We start from the raw sequence: 17,474 nt of genomic DNA, 5'->3' as shown, positions 1-17,474 counted from the left end.
AAAACTGAAAACGGAATAGTATTCCGTTTTAAGCAGTTCCGGAAATTCATGCCAGTGTAGACACAGACCTAGAGTTTTTAAAACATCCTACTTTTATAAGTGTGCTGTAACACTTTCCTGTAGGAGAGAATATTACAAAAGATTCTTTATTCTTTCTCTTTCTTTTGTGATCTTGAGTCCCACTTCTCACTATTAATTGAAAAGCAAGAGATTTTATGTTAACTGTTATGTTAAATGTTAACTGTTTGGACTCGTAACAAGACATTTTTCATCTAAAAGCTGCAGCATTCTCCTTACTCAGTGCACTCTTTACATTTATTTGTGAAACTAGTTTTCTCCTGCATTGATGGTGAATCATAATTGAAGAAGCTGAAGCTGTAAAATTAACACAACTGGCCTTTTCACCTCCTCATTCCATGCTCTTTCATGCTAGCAGACACTTGCTCTTAATTCTTTGGAAACTTCAAGGTTGTTTTGGTAGAGAGAGGCAGTTCTTTATCTGGTTTATCTGACCAGAGAAGAAAGCCTGTGAGACTCTTCTCTGTGATGAAGCGTGCAGTGTACACACAGGAAATGATTCATCCAGAACTGATTCATTAACAACTTGGTGGAGGCCAGAGTGAGCTAGAAGATGGGAAAACTCATTTGGAAAAGAAGAAAGAGGTGGTTAATTGTCAGTCTGATTCTTGCTTTGGGGGGGGGGGGGGCGGGAATTGCTTAAAATGAAATGACTAAAGATTCTGTAATCACTTTAGTTTGCTCTTTATACCAAATTAAAAAAAAAGTTGTTGACTATTGTAAAAGCAAACTAATTCCATTAAAATAGTCAGGGAGTTACTTTTGTAACTCCATTCGTGAATAGTTCCATTAACTCAAAGAGATTTGCATGAGTAAAGTTGAGTAGATGTATAAGTGTTTGTGGGAATCAGGCCCCATGTTCGTGACTCATTTTAGTTAATATGAATTATACAGTTAATTGGATATCTACGTTGCTTTTTAAAGCTGCTTAAAAACCAAGATAATGTAGAGCAGGAGAGATTTGGGGTAAAACTTTCAAAGGCACCTGAGTGATGTAGAAACCTAAGTCCCTGTGACTTTCAATTAGATGTAAGCTCCTAAATGTATGTGATCATTGGAAATCGGATTTAGGCACTTCTGAAAATTTTACCCTTGCTCTGTTACTTCAGTCCCAGAAAAACAATTTGGCTCAGGACATCAGATTTTGAAATAACTACTTTCCAAACTGAGCGGGAAGCTGTGGTGCTTCTTTTTGCACATATAATAAAGAAAATAACAATAATAAAAGGCAAGTATCCTCAAACTAATCCAAAAAAGTTGAGTAGAGGCTGTTGTATAGTACATTTTTAGTTATATCTATTATAAAGCAGATGTGTTCTCTGCCTAAGACCACCAAAGTGTTTCCGTAGAAAAAGCTGGATAATTTCCAGCTTGATAAAACACACAAACACGTATTTGAAGAGTCAGTGTTCCTAACAACCATATGTTGTTCTCAGTTTAAACTTGACGTTCCTATTGAAAACAGTGGGAATTGCACAAGCAGAGAAGAATGGTCCAGGGCCTTAAAACTGCCATTGTAATGATAACACTAATCACTTGCCTTTGGTATTTTAAACTGTATAATAGCATATTTGTTTGAAGTAACAGTTTTTTCCACCAGCTGAAGAAATCTGGGCAATGCAGTTGTTTCTTTTTCAGTACTTAGCATGCACAAGAATCCTTGGATGCCGTTTTTGCTTCTGACTCCTTAGGGCAGTATTCTCAGCTGGCACAAGTTGTCTTAGCTCCCCTGAAGTCAATGGAGCTAGGACAACTTCAGGGGAGCTAGGACAATTTACACCAGCTCAAAATTTACTCCATAGTGTTTAAATAGCTAGAACATAGCAACATTGAAGTCATTGGCTCTGTGTTGATTTACAGCAGCTTAAGATCTGTTCCTTAATTTTTTATTGGCTCAGTAGTGTTACTATTTAGCCATGTTACACGGTCCTCTTTTTAAAGACTTTTGCATTGTATGCACCAAGTATTATACAAAAAGCTTTGCATTTTAAACTATTTTTTCTGCCTTATGAAACTCTTTCCAATGGCTTACAAACACCGCCGGCTCTTAATACATTTAAAAATCAGAAACGTGGGCGGTGGGACGGGGGATTTGGCGCGAGCCGGGACAGCTGATTGCTGGCTCGCACCAGGTCCCCCGCTGCGCTCCAGCCTTTTTACATTTAATGCTGGTGCGCAGCGGGGTGAGACCCAGCATGAGCTGCTGTTCTCCAGCCTTTTAAATGTATTAAGAGTTGGCAGGCTGTCCTGGCTTGCACTAGGTCCCCCCTGCTATGCTTCAGCCTTTTAAATGTATTAAGAGCCTGCTGGCTCTTAATACATTTAAAAGGCAGAGCCGCAGCGGGGTTAGCTCCCGGAGCCAGGAGCTAACCCTTCTGCGGCTCTCCCATTTATTGACTAATTAATTAGCTGATGAAATATCCATCAACTAGTCAATTAGTTGATTAAATTTAACATCCCTAATGCTGTATTCCTGGCTGCGTAAGGAATGTAGGATTGGACCTAGATTGTCTCACTGACTTGCTGTCTAGCAGTGGAAGAAGATGGAAAATAAACATATAATCCATATTTTAAAAAATTAATGTATAAAAATTGACTTCAAGAAAGGAGGCTGGGTATGACTGTTACCCTGCACCATCATTGTAGCACATTATGTACTAAAGTGGTCTAGACAATAGCGAGATTAATAAACGGTACAGAGGGGAAAACTTTTAGGATATAACCACCAGCATCACCAGCAAGACATCTGCACAATAGAAGATGAATTGAAGGAAACTTAACAAAGTAACAAAGGACAGACAATTTATGGTAAACCAATAAAACACACTGATGTCTGAATCTGAAGTTGGACATTGAAAAATGTGGTCCCAACGCACTTGCCAAAGAGTTTAGCGTTACTGGAAGCTTAATAAATGACTCATGCTTTCATAATCAGATCCTGACATCACCTGTGTGTGCTGTACTACTTTAGCTGTTGACCAGCAAAAACAAGAACTAAACACCAAAATCAAAACTAGCACTTTTCCAGGGTAATGAAGACTCTGGGAGATAAAATATGACTGTTCCTGTAGCATCAAGCATGCTGCAACTGCTGTGCAAACAAAACGTGTGTGTGGGGGGGAAGGGGGGAGTCCTGTAAGGTCAAAGGGAACGGAGTTTTCTTACCACCCATCAAAACCTTTGCATTTCAAGATGGCTGCCATCTCTATAGGATAGTTGTGCCACCTATTAGCTGTGATCCTTCACAGTCATGTGAATTAAGTCCCACAGAAAACTGTGTTGTGACACCCAGAACATGCAGAACCCTATGTGAGTTCTAGACCAGGGGTGGGCAATAATATTTGATGGATAAAAATTTGGTAAGCGGTCTAGGGCAGTGTTTCTCAACCTTTTTAAAAAAATATCTATATAAGTACAGGCAGTCCCCGGGTTATGTACAAGATAGGGACTGTAGGTTTGTTCTTAAGTTGAATCTGTATGTAAGTCGGAACTGGCGTCCAGATTCAGCCGCTGCTGAAACTGATCAGTTTCAACAGTGGCTGAATCTGGACGCCAGTTCTGACTTACATACAGATTCAACTTAAGAACCCCAGGCATCCCCAAGTCAGCTGCTGCTGAAACTGATCAGCGGCTGATTCCAGGAAGCCCGGGGCAGGGGCTTCCTGTAGTCAGCCACTGGTCATTTTCAGCAGCTGCTGACTAGGGGACACCTGGGGCAGAGCAGCTGGGGTGCTGCTGGGTTGGTCCAGTGGCACCCAGAGCGGCGCTACGGGACCAACCGGCAGCGCCCCAGCTGCTGTACCACAAGCGTCCGGAGCAAAGCCGCGGAGCATGGGGGCAGCGGGACAGCCCAGACGCGCCGTGGCTATCCTGCTGCCCTCGGGCTCCGTGGCTTTGCTCTGCTTTGCTCCCCGTCCCCCAGGTCTGCAGACCACGGGGAGGGGGAGCAAAGCGGCAGAACACGCGGGCAGCGGGACAGCCCAGACGCGCCGTGGCTATCCTGCTGCCCTCCGGCTCCGCGGCTTTGCTCTGCTCTGCTCCCCGTCCCCCAGGTCTGCAGACCAGGGGGAGGGGGAGCAAAGCGGCAGAACACACGGCCAGCTGACAGCCCAGACGCTCTGGGCTGTCAGCTGGCCGCGTGCTCCGCTCTGCTTCCCCCCCCCCCATGGTTTGCAGACCTGGGGGACGGGGAGCAGAGCGGAGCACAGCAGAGCGGCGGAACGCGCGGCCAGCTGACAGCCCAGACGCATCTGGGCTGTCAGCTGGCCGCGTGCTCCGCTCTGCTCCCCCCCACCCTGCAGATCAGGGGGGGGGGAGCGGAGCAGAGCGGAGCAGAGCAGAGCGGCAGAACGCGCGGCCAGCTGACAGCCCAGAAGCATCTGGGCTGTCAGCTGGCCGCGTGCTCCGCTCTGCTCCCCCCACCCTGCAGATCAGGGGGAGGGGGAGCAGAGCGGAGCACAGCAGAGCGGCGGAACGCGCGGCCAGCTGACAGCCCAGACACGTCTGGGCTGTCAGCTGGCTGCGCGTTCCGCCGCTCTGCTCTGCTCCCCCTCCCCCTGGTCTGCAGAGGGGGGGGGGGGGAGCAGAGCGGAGCGCGCGGCCAGCTGACAGCCCAGAAGCGTCTGGGCTGTCAGCTGGCCGCGCGTTCCGCCGCCGCTTTGCTTCCTCTCCCTGGTCTGCTCGAGACCAGGGAGAGGAAGTGCCCCGTTCGTAACTGCGGATCCGACGTAAGTCGGATCCGCGTAACTCGGGGACTGCCTGTACCCACAGTTTTCAGATACACAAAAATTTTTTTCTACCTTTTGCAACACATTTGTTTAAATAACTTAATCGTAGCCAGACGAGTGATAAAATTTGTGGGTGTAAAAAATACAAAAATAATAAAACTTTAAAAAAAATCAGTTTTCTCCACATTTCAGTTGTGTTGACATACCCCTCAGACTTCTCTTGAGTACCTCAAGGGTACTCATACCACTAGTTGAGAAGCACTAGTCTAGGGCCACTTCATAATATCGATAAAGGAGGTGCAAGGTCTAAGATTGCCAGATGGTTTAACCAAAAATATTGACCCGCTCCCCCAAAAAAAACTGTTGAGGGGGAAAAAAAAGGGGGAGACCAAAGTTGTTGGGGGAGGGGGGCGGGAAGGACCCCAACAATTATTAAGCAAATACATAAATAAATAAATAATAAAAAAAACCCACCCAGCATGGCCCCTTTAAGGCCTTTTTGGGTTTTTTTTGCCAGCTGCCATCTTGTTTTCTTCCTCTGTACCAGGAGACAGCTTTCCTGTGGATCCAGGTAAGCAGAGGTGAGGGGGGCTCTGGGGGAGGTGGGAGGGTCCAGTAGGCGCCTGGGGGCTGGGCCCGGTTACTGAGTGTTGTAGGGTTGCCAGGTGTCTGGTATTTTCACCTCCTGGCAAGGAAAAAAAAATCAGAAAATACCAGACAGTTTAGGTGTCCAGTATTTTCTGATTTTTTTTTTTTTTTTTTTTTTTTTTTTTTTTTTACCGGAGGGGATGCGAAAATACCAGACTGTTCAGGTCAATACCAGACACCTGGCAACCCTAGCAAGGTCTGGAATGGAGGTTGGGTGCAGAAGGGAGCTTTGGGTAGGGGAATGAAGTGCAGGTGAGGCTATGGGGCCTTGGAGGGGATTGGGGCCTGGGGCAGTGTATTGGAGTGCAGGGTCCAGGAGGGGATATGGGTATGGCTTGAAGAGAGGATTCTGACCTGAAGGAGGGGTATAAGAGGGTGTGCAGGGGTTTGGGTTATGATTGGGGCTAGGGTAGCCAGATGATCTCCCAAAAAATACTGGACACCTGGTATTTTTTGATTGAGAAAAAAAAAAGTGTAATAAGCAGCAATTGCAACCCCGCCTCCCACAGCTGGAAGGCGGGGCTGCCATTGGCACTGGGAGCCTGTGATTGTGCAGAAGCCTGGCGGGGGGAGTCCCCTGCCCATGCCAGGCTTCCATCCAGTGCGCAGCCGGACACCTGGCAACCCTATTAATTGGGACAGGGGATTGGGGTGCAAAGTCTGGGAAGTGATATGGGGGCAGGTGCAGAGGTGCAGAGAATTTGAGCTGTGACCTGGGGCAGGTTTACAGGTGGGGAACAGGGTTTGAGGGAAGAAGGGGCTGGAGTGGTAGAGGCAGACTCTGGCTGGGAGTTGCCTACTTAGGCAGCTCCCAGTAGGACCCTCAGGCAGGGTCCCTGCCTTCCACGTCTGTGCACGTTTCTCATAGCGGCCAGCTGTGGGGGCCTTGTGTGTGTGGGGGTACTTCATGTACTGAGTGCACCGCAAGAACAGCCCAGGCAGCTTCCATTGGCTGATTTCTTTTACCCCCCACCTCCACCCCTACAGTGTGCAGCATGCAGAGAACACATAGCCCCTGCAGCCTGCTGCTTTGAGTGGCGTGGGGGTCATGGAAGGCAGGGAGTCTGCCTAAGGCTCCCACTGGGCCATGGGCTGTATACAGCCTGTGGGCCGTATAGTTGCCAGCCCCGCTCTAGACAATAATCTGCCACTGCCCCACACCATTGACGGCGCTGGTTCTGCTGCCTTTTGCATCAAATTTAAAAGGACTGCTAATGCTCAGAGGCTGTGGTTCTAAAGAGCATTTAATAGATGAATAAAGTACACGAAGTGTCAGATGGGTAAGAGTGGTCAGGGGAAGAGCATGAATGGGAATTCCTTAGGCTGTGTCTACACTACAGCTGATGTCTGCATAACTTACATTGCTCTGTGTGTGAATAAATCACCCCCTGGGTGACACAGCTTACGCTGACATAAGCACTTGTGCTCCCAGTGCTATGTCAGCAGGAGAGCTCCCTCTGACATAGCTGCTGCATTCATGGAGGTGGCTGTATTAAGCCAACAGGAGAGCAACTTGGTGCTGCAGCGCTGCACATGCAGACGTGCTTTTAGACATACGTAGGTGCAAATGAAAGAGATGGTTACCAGTATGAAATAACTGAGAGGCGTGAGAGCTGTGATCTTGGGACAACAGTGACTCTTACAATACTGACTCTTACACTGAGCCGTGTCTGGCTTTTGGAAAACCACTTACCCTCCCTAATTTCAATATTTGCATTTTTGAGATGGGAGTAACAAATGCATAATTTCCCCCAAAAGATGTGATAAGGATGACTTGTCTGTGTGTAAGGTACTAAGAAATGCTTAGTAGAAGCAGTATTAATTCATTATTAGATCCCTGTATGCTTGTGCACACTTAATGTATCAACATTGCAACCCTTAACCGAGTATGTTTACTCCTGTGTCTACAAATTGAGTAATCTTGTTAAGCTGAATCACATGTTGGAAAATTTAGAGATGCTGAGCAAATTGAGGCAAAAGAAATGGCAAGGTATCAACTTTTGAATTACAAATGTGTTGCATGGGTCATTTTTTATTCAGTGTTGTTCATTTGGCCAGAATTCAGGGAAAAGTTGAGATTTTTTTATCCAACTTTTCTGTGAAACCCTATGGCTGTGTCAGTTCTCTGCAAACAAAAGCCAGCTTTTTCTATGTGAATAAATTATTTATTTCCTGGAGAACACCAGGTGTGGGGCCAGTAGGGAGCTACTTGTCACGTTCAGTGCATAACAGAAAAACACAACCCGTAGACATAATTCTTGGTAATGGTGCATTTTAAAAGCACACTGGCAAGCCTTTTGTCATTTTAGAAAACAGACTTCTGCTCACTGGTTTTTAAGAATCCCTTGGAAGCTTGGACTTAAATAATTTTTCTTATATTTTCTTTTTCCACCCTCACCCTTCCATTCTGCAAATAACTGGTTTGTTATCGGAAAAATTTAAAAAACAATGAATAGTCGAGCAGCACCTTAAAGACAAAGTATGTAGATGGTATCATGAGCTTTCATGGGCACAACCCACTTCTTCCATGCTTCCCACTGAAGAAGTGGGTTGTGCCCATGAAAGCTCATGATACCATCTACATGTTTTGTCAGTCTATAAGGTGCTGCTCGACTATTCATTGTTTTTTAAATTTTTTCAGTTACAGACTAACTTGGCTACCCCGCTGAAGCTTTTGGTTTGTTATTGTATGGTTTGATAGTTAGATTTGGTTAGTATTTCTTGTAAAGAGTATTGAAGAAGCATTTGGCTTTTTGGGAAGATGAGGTAAATAGATATAATAATATTATGGACTTTGCCACACATACCCACACACACTCAAATGCAAACTTTGTCTTTACCAACTCCGAGAGAAATCTCACTAGGTCTGTGCATCATGTGCCATACTAAGCACTGCTGACTTGAACTTGATTTTGCTTAAAGGGATACATTTGCCCTGTCCAATAATTGTAGATGGAGAGGACTGAATAATCTTCTTGTTGTTTTGTTTTTAAAAGACAAACCTGAAAGTGCTAAATGAGGAAAAGTGGAAGTGACAGAGGGAAGCAAACTCAATGTTCACCAACTTCAGGGGGTAAAAGGGTGTTCAGCATCCCACAATGAAGAGAACAGTTTAATAGCACAAGCACATTTTATGCATTTAGTCCTTCAAACCAAACTCCCATTTTGCAATGCAACATTCTCACATTCACTGCTCACCTTGTGTAGAGTTTACTTCTTTACTTAGTCGGCAGATGGCTATAGCAGGTTGTGAAAAATGTTTATTTTAGGTGTTTTCTTCATACTACTACTACCAAAACTAAATACTCTTAGAGCAGGAAATAGCTTAAGCGTAGTTTAAAGTAACGCTTGAGTGCAGTAGACTCTGTTATGTAACAAAAGGGAATCTAATCTGCACAACATAAAAACTATGGGTTCATTCTTAAATCTGTATAGTTTACATTGTTACTTGTGTTGATGTTGGTGGGCAGTTGTGTTGACTATAACTTATGCTCTTCTTCAACCATCCACCTTTAAAACTATATTCTGGAGTCTAGGTCTCATTTGGTATTTTGCTACTTATGACTGATTGTTAGCTGACTGATCTGTCCATGGAAGAAACATCCCAGTCCATTCTCAAATTGACATATACTGCCTCTGAATACACACACTGTCAGTTAAACCAAAATTGTTCCTGGGGCAACAGCCTGGAATAACCACATAAAGCTCCACCTTTGAAATGTCTGCGTCATAGGAGACTATTATTTCCACATCCTTTGCTCCTTAGTCCCACCACACAATTTTGGGACTCTTTACGGGTCCAACTGCAGCCAATGGTAGGAAACACAATTTCCTGCTGCAGGAAATGTATTGCAGTTGGAGAAAATCACCCAGCATTACAATCTAATTTTAAGGCTCTTGAGCACTGAAAGAAGATCCTGTCAAGTAGCCATGGGTGTGGGACAGTATCCAGCTGGCGTCCAGTAAACCTACAAGTGGAGAGCGGCTCAACAGAGGCTGGATAAATGGAAGATGAGGGAGCAACTTAGCAGAGAACTGGAGAAAGACCACCAGGGACATTTGTTTTCTTTTCAGTTGAGAATATATTTGCCGTGACAATGACCACCGTGGCTGAAATTGTTGCCCAGATCCCATTCATTTTTATAGGAACTGGATGTGCAAATGTGTTAGGCAGCTTTGGAAAAATCTCAGCTTTAGAGTTGAGATTATGATTTGGAAGGTGTAAGGACATTTGACACCTGCTTACTAGAGAGATCTACTTTTGTGCTTACTCAGGTTGTCAGTAGGAATGTGAATTAGAACATAAGAATGGCCATACTGGGTCAGACCAAAGGTCGATCTAGCCCAGTATCCTGTCTGCTGACAGTAGCCAGTATCAGATGTCCCAGAGGGATGGAACACAACAGGTAATCCTCATGTGATCCCTCCCCTATCACTCATTTCCAGACAAACATGAATCTATCTAGATCTTTTTTGAACCCTGTTAAAGTCATAGCCTTCACCGCACCCACTGGCAAGGAGTTCCACAGGTTGACTGTGCACTGAGTGAAGAAAAACTTCCTTTTGTTTGTTTTAAACCTGCTGCCTCTTGATTTCATTTAGTAACCCCCCCCCAGTACTTATATTATAGGAATGGGTAAATAACTTTTCCTTATTCACTTTTTCCACACTCATGATTTTATAGACACTTATCATATCTCCTCTTAGTCTCCTCTTTTCTAAGATGAAAAGTCCAACTCTTTTTAATCTCTCTTCATATGGGATCCGTTCCAAACCCTGAATCATTTTTGTTGCCCTTTTCTGAACCTTTTCCAATGCCAATATATCTTCTTTGAGATGAGGCGACCACATATGTATGCAGTATTCAAGATGTGGGCATAATCATGGTTTTATATCGAGGCAATAAGATATTTTCTGTCTTATTCTCTATCCCTTTTTTAATGATTCCTAACATTGTTTGCTTTTTTGACTGCTGCTGTACATTGAGTGGATGTTTTCAGAGAACTATCCACAGTGACTCCAAGATCTCTCTTGAATAGTTATAGCCAAATTAGTCCCCATCATATTGTATTGTTAACTGGTAAGTCTCACCTTTGATGGTGAGACTTACCGGTTCTGGTTAATTGATGGGGGCTGGAGCAGGCAGCGGTGCTTCAGCTGGCCTGATGGCCAGAGGGGTCTTCCCCAGTCTGCCTCTCCTTTAATCGGTTAACTGGCTAAACTCTACGTTTAACCAGTTAACCAATTAAATGGGATTTTGCATCCCTAGTTTTCAGTAACCTTCTGTTGAATGTGGTAATCAGACTCCCATGTTCCAGATACTGCATCAGTTTCAGTGCTTCAGCCTCTTAGATATCCTTCCATATCATCCAAGCAGAACTCCTAGTACAACCAAGGAATGCCTTAGGCTGCAGATTTCTTATGCTTGAAAACATTGTTAAATAAGCAAGCTAAAAAACAAAGCTTTGGTTTGCTGTTCCAAAAGTCATTACCTCTTTCTAGTCATTGACATCTGTTCCTGCTAGTTAGCTCCATGTGTTCCCAACCTCTTTCAGAAAGGAGCCTCCTGGACAAATCCTTGAAGGATGCATTTGAATGGGATGAGAGTAGCATGGGGGGGTTGTCACAAGAGGATAAAATGAATGGAGATGCCTATCTCCTAGAACTGAAAGGGACCTTGGAAAGGTCATTGAGTCCAGTCCCCTGCCTTCACAGCAGGACCAAGTACCATCCCTGACAGATTTTGCCCCAGATCCCTAAATGGCCTCCTCAAGGACTGAACTCACAACGCTGGATTTAGCAGGCCAATGCTCAAACCACTGCTGCCTACTCCAGCCTCCAATTCTAATGATTAATTTGTCCTTTGGGTCACAGATGTAATCACTTCCTTGCCATGTATCATAGTATGATCCAAGCACTGTGGGAGGACATCATCTTCTCCTCAGTCCTGCTTCTTTTGGTAATGAGAAATTTCAGCAGTTACACACAGGACAACAGCCAGCTTCCTAGGATACAGAGGCAGCAGTGTGGTGTGGCTGCTGGCTCACTGGGAGCTGGAGTGGGAACTGCATTTCACCATTTGGGTAACTGTTTATCAGTTACCCATTTAATCAGCTACACTCTTACATCCTTAGTGCATTCTGTGTATTTATTTTGAATTTACAGCTTAGACCAGTTTTGTAGCAGTGATTTAATCCAACGAATGTTTGCCTCATTCTGGTGCTTCCTGGGCAAGGTGCTAGGCAGACTGTGATTGATTTACTGAGTAGCATGTTTATAAGTCAGTAAGTGCCTTTAATCACAAGGACATAGGAATTGGGATGCTGGATCAGTCCCTCTTATTCTGGTATCCTCTGGATAGGAACTTAGATGGAGCAACAGAAGAAGCAAAGCTGCTCTACCACCCAGCTGGCATTCTTCCCAAGAAGACACCAGTGGGGCTGTTTCATTCCAAATCTCTTTACGGAGAGGGCTGAGGAGATGTTTCACAAGAGTGAAAACATAATTAACCCATAGGAGTGTTTTTGTACATATCCTAATTCACCTTATAGCACTTTTCGTTAGTATTATGTTCTGAAATAAAAAGCATTCTGCTTTTCTTCAAAAGGCTTTTCCTTAGATAAGACCATTGATTTGTCCACCTCTCCACCTTTGTCACAGAAATAGCACTTACATTGCTAGTAAAATCACATACTAGACTTACTTTCTGCAGCTTGCATATCTAACAAAAATCTGAAGCTTCAGAAGTAGCCATCATGGTGAATTACATGTTTTTAGCTCATTGTTTCATATACTTACAGATTTAGCTATTTAGCTATTCGAGTTTTGCGTATATCATGGTTTAAACATCTAGATGGGTATTGAAGCAGGATACTGATTTAGTGTCTCTTGTTGCTAACTCCAGATATGGACAAAGCCATCTGGGGGAAGTCTGCACTATGGGGCAATGTTGACCTAATCTATGAAACTCCAGCTGCATAAATACCATAGCTGGAGTCGACGTAACTTTGGTCATGTTGGTGTGGGGACTCCACTGTGGGGGTGAAAGGGGAGAAACTCTCCCATTGACTTCCCTGATACTTTTTGTTCCTGGTAGCGTATGGAGAGTGATCAGAGGTCAATTGAGCAGGTCTTCACTAGATCTGCTATTGAGCAGGTCTTTGCTAGACCTGCTAAATTGATCCCCAGGAGACTGATCACTGGTAAGTGTAGACATGCCCTTACTTAGTGTTATCTGGCAGATTGACTCCTTTTGTCAGATAGCAAAGGCTAAGTCTTCTGGTGCCAGGTTCAATTCCTCTACCAATCACCCTGCACCTATGGGTATTCAACAAGCATCTGTCTCATTAACATGATAAAATGCAGGGGCCCATATATGGGTAAAGGATACTTGATTTAAAAAGCAAATACATAAAATCTCCCCCTACATCTTCATCCTCTCGTGTATACACATGCTCCCATTGAGGCAGTAGAGCATAAGTACAGACAGTTAGAGGAAACAGCAGGGACTGACACATCTTTCCTGGATTTTTGTTGGCTCTTGTTGGATATTTGGAAACTGTGAAAGTTTGCATGTATTCTCCCATTGCATCCAGGAAATGAATAAGACATACAAGGCCAACTCATGTGCATTGCACCACCTCCCCTCCCCCTCAGCATCTCTTATCAGGGGTACTTGAAGCACTGGGAAAACATTGACCTCTCCCCTTCCCCAACAGATGGGAGAATTCACCTTGTAGGTATAAAAAGTCTGCCCCTGACAAATGTATAGGAGAAGCATCCTTGCTCACTAGTCATTCTCAGGTGGTGCATGCTCTCTTTCTTTGTAGGCTTGCTGAAGAAGCTAAGGCGTATCAGGAAACAAATGGATTAAGTTTCCCCTGCAAGCTGTACTGTAGTTAACTATTAGTGTCAATCTAAATCTGTGCATTAATGACAACAGTGATTTGGAATTGTTGAAAAATTTGTCAGGATTACACTTTTTGTGGGACACGAATGATTGTGATAATCTACATGATTTTTTTTCTCCTCTGTCCTTTACTCCCATTGAAATGCTGTGAATTACACTAAATAACTGTCTTTCCTAATGAACCCTGACTTTTTTGTAAGTTGTACAGAGGAAGTAGAAAAAAATGCTCTGATTTAATTCCTTGTTTCGTGAAACAAGATTTGTTTCTTTGCTTAACTTTAATAAACAAACTCCTGACGTATAAAAATGATTATTTTGAACCGGTTGCTATAGACTTACATTTTTAATGTTATCAACTAGTAGATGTAGAATAAAGACCTAGTCTTGCTCCCACTGGAGCTCCCATTTATCTCACTGGAAGCAAGATCAGATCCTATACTTTAGGTAATATAGATTTTGTTGAACTGGTTGCTCTAAAATATAGATAAACCTCTTTTTAATCATTCTTTTCTATTAACCTCCTTCCCCCTATGTGGAAAAATACTATCCCTGGTCACTGGTCACTTGAGTTTGGATTGCATACATTATTCTGACACATAAGTCCTTCCTGATTCTTCAGGTTTTATTCACTGCAACATTTAATATTTGTCCTTTTTCTGTTGAGTCTTACACCTGAAAATCTTGTTTCCTGATTGAAATGGGAGTGCTCTAAGGGATGGGGCAAATTTTAACAGCAAAGCTCAGCCTGAGAAGAGATTTGGCAAATATGCCAGATAGTCAAGTGTTTGACCTCCCCTTCATGGAAAAATCTAAAGAGTGGGATACACCCTTGCTCTATTTTTGCACCTAGAGAATGTGCGATCCATAAATAATAACAGAGGAGCACCATAAGGAAATATGTGTGTACTATAAATAAGCCCCATGGGCTTTAAGCCATATTTCAGGGCTGTAACATAATCACAGGTTTGGGGTGCTTTTATAACCTGAGAGCAGGCTCCTCGGTGGTACAGATTCCTTATATGCTTTCTGCAAACAGTCATTGACAACCTGTCAGTTTTGCTATCTTGTTAAAAGAAGTGCATATCAGCTATAGCCAGTATCAGTCATTTATTACATCACTCTTTTGTTACAGGAGGGGTGTATATGTTATAAGTCTCGGGCTGTCCCTACTGATAGGGGTGCCCTACCCAGCCCGAGGACCTGCACCCCCCCACAGAGAGGAGGGGGCTGCACTCGAGGGCTTGGGGCCAATGGCGCAGGAGCTTCAGGGGGCAGATACTTGCAGGAGCAGAGCAGGGAGGCTCACCTGAGGACAGGGAAGCAGGCAGGAGGCCGCAAGAGTGACAGTTTTCCCTTTTGCTGGGAAACAGCTTTTGTGCAGCCCCTGCTGCAGGGCCAGGATTCCCCACTAATCCCTTGGTCTTTGTCTCTTGGAGGAGGGAGTTTCATGGAAGGGTGGAATGGGGATGGGGGGCGGGGCGTGCACCTACTTATGCATGGGCCTGCTGGCCACAGCCTGCAGGTGGGGCCAGGCAGGGGCTGCAGCTGGCTGCCTGAGTCAGAAGTGCTGCATACACAGCATGCAGCTGTCTAGGGCACCAAGAAATTTGGGACAATTTGGTACCCCACATTTCATAGTGCCTTGTGTAGTTGCATATTTTGCGTATTGGTAGGGACAGCTCTGGTAGCTCTGCTTTTGGAAAGAGTCTTATTGGATTGGCATGCTCCACCTTGTATTTTAAGCTAGTTTATAAGTCTTTTTTGGGGGGGAAATCACTCCTTTTTGAACCCAGAGAATTTAGTGAGAAAACAATTGTGTTTGTTTATAGATTTTGAGGACAACTCAGTGTAGAAGTCATATTTTAAAAAAACCCTAAACATAGATGTTTTACCCACAGACTGTGGTTTTCTAGTTTCATTTCCCCCTCTCTATTTAATTCAGCATTTTAAGTGCAGAAAATGAACATACAGTAATCACTTGTTGCTATTTAAAAATGTGAGTGCCTGTATTAATTTTATTCTGTGTCTATATTCTGGGTGATCACGATGTAATAGCCTCGTTTTATGTTTTTAAAAGTTATAATGTTTCATTCATATGTGTTTAAAACATATTGTCTTTGCATGTATAGGGCCAAATTCTTAGAGCTATCCAAAGGGTCCTTTCAACAGGACAAATAAACGTGCTTTAGAGAATCACCATTCATATGCGGTGTTCTGGAAGGTAGTAGCCTTCCCCACTGCAACATTTTTTTTTTTTTTTGCCCCAAATTAGCTCCTGCCAGGAGCCTGAGTGATCTACTCCTGGGCTACTAATGAATAAAGCCATCTGTGAGTCAGAGAAACTGACACATACTCAGACACCCAGAGTTACTTAGATAACTAGGCTGTGTCCCAGAATATGTCTTTGCGGCTCCTATTGCAATGGAGTCTGTATTTTGAGGAGAGCCAGAAAGGGGGAACTTTCATTCTCTTGATGCTAACAGTGATTTCTCTGGTGGATACCTTTGCACAGGTATATTTTTACATATACATTAGTTCCAGGCTGGTGGTTGACTTGTGTCAGTTTTCTTTAATACTGAACATCTCTGAGGTGAAGAAAAGCAAAACACACGGAGAGGTGCATTATTGTCATTATTTTTTTAATGCAGATCACTGGATGGCCGGCTGCAAGTATCCCACCGTAAAGGGCTTCCCCACGTGATCTACTGCCGGCTATGGCGGTGGCCTGACCTTCATAGCCACCATGAGCTGCGTGCCATGGAGATGTGCGAGTATGCCTTTAACATGAAGAAAGATGAAGTCTGTGTCAACCCCTATCACTACCAAAGAGTGGAGACACCAGGTATTGTGGTATTCCGAATATTTCAGCTTTTCCCTGCAAGGGCAGGAGTCTGCTTAAAGTTTCAGGACAAAACAAAAATAAGATCTGTGGTGTTTTAAAACCAGAGGGTTTCTGTTATGAGGTTTCACTTCTTGTGGTGAAATAATGCATCTATCCACATCTTCATTTATGCAGAATAGAGGGAATTTTCAGCACACACAAATCAACAAAATCCAAGTCTAAGTAGATTGCACCGCTGCCACGTTCCGGACCTATTATTTGTATGCACATATACAGGGTTCGGCAGCCTTTTCGAACCAAAGAGCCAAACTTGATCAAAATTCAGAACAAATGGTCAACAAAGAGCCGTATAAGAATGCCCATTTTTATGACTGAAAATCTACAGCTTAATATTGTTAATTGATATGAAGATTAATAACAGGATAAATGAAACATTGTTCTCACAGCCTTTTAATTAATGGGACGTCTGCTGCTTCATCTTTTCACACATTTCTTTGAAGTTTACATCATAAATGGGAAAAAATTTAGCTTCATGCAGGCATTCCGACTGTCTTCTGTCAATCTTACGGCAGGGGGCTAGGGATGTGGGGGTGCAGGAGTCTGGGTTAGGGTGAATGAGGGGCTCAGGGCAGGGGGTCTGGGTGTATGATGGACTCAGGGCACAGTGTTGGGGTGTGGGGGATGCAGGAGTGTTACGGCAGGGGCTAGGGATTTGGAGGTGCAAGAGTCTGGTTTGGGGTATATGAGGGGCTCAAGGCAGGGGGTTTGGGTGATTGAGCGGCTCAGGGCAAAAGGTTGGGGGGGTGAAAGTAGGGAGGATGAGAGAGTAGCTGGAGGAAGAGAGATGGGGTGGGTCCCCCAGTGGTCTAATGGATAAGGCATCAGCCCCCAGAGCCTGGGGCTGTGGGCTCAAGTCCACCTGCCTACCCTGGAAGCAGCAGGGCAAGGCAAGCAGCCTGCCCTGGAGCTCTGGTGGGGCAGCCACCATACACCCCACTGTGTGCCATAGTTGGCATTTTTTGTTTTAATTTAAAAAGTTGCATGTGCTTGGGGAATGACAAAAGAGCCATATTTGGTTCCATACTGAGCCATATTTGGCTTGAGAGCTATAGGTTGCTGACCCTGCCCATATAGATAGGATCCAAACTTTAATCTTTCTGGGGCATTGTCTGTGTGTTTAAATAACAATAAAGTTCCTGCCGGATCCTGCTGAGTGTAGCTGTTTCCAAGGATGGCTCCCTGCACAAACTCTATCTGTTTCTAGCATCCT

The 17,474-nt window shown here is 44.1% G+C and overlaps 1 protein-coding gene across 1 annotated transcript in view; it reads left to right on the top strand.

The window, feature by feature from the left end:
* Positions 1–17,474, top strand: part of SMAD3 (SMAD family member 3) — a 106,441-nt gene that overhangs the window by 61,059 nt on the left and 27,908 nt on the right. The window contains exon 2 of the mRNA XM_006132066.3: positions 16,011–16,204. Within this exon, the coding sequence (XP_006132128.3) occupies positions 16,011–16,204 (194 nt within the window). The remainder of the gene's footprint in view (positions 1–16,010; positions 16,205–17,474) is intronic.

Source organism: Pelodiscus sinensis, chromosome 14 (assembly GCF_049634645.1).
Source record: "Pelodiscus sinensis isolate JC-2024 chromosome 14, ASM4963464v1, whole genome shotgun sequence".
Lineage (NCBI taxonomy): Eukaryota > Metazoa > Chordata > Testudines > Trionychidae > Pelodiscus > Pelodiscus sinensis.
The sequence above is the reverse complement of the archived record's forward strand: the minus strand, read 5'-3'. Positions and strand labels throughout refer to the sequence as shown.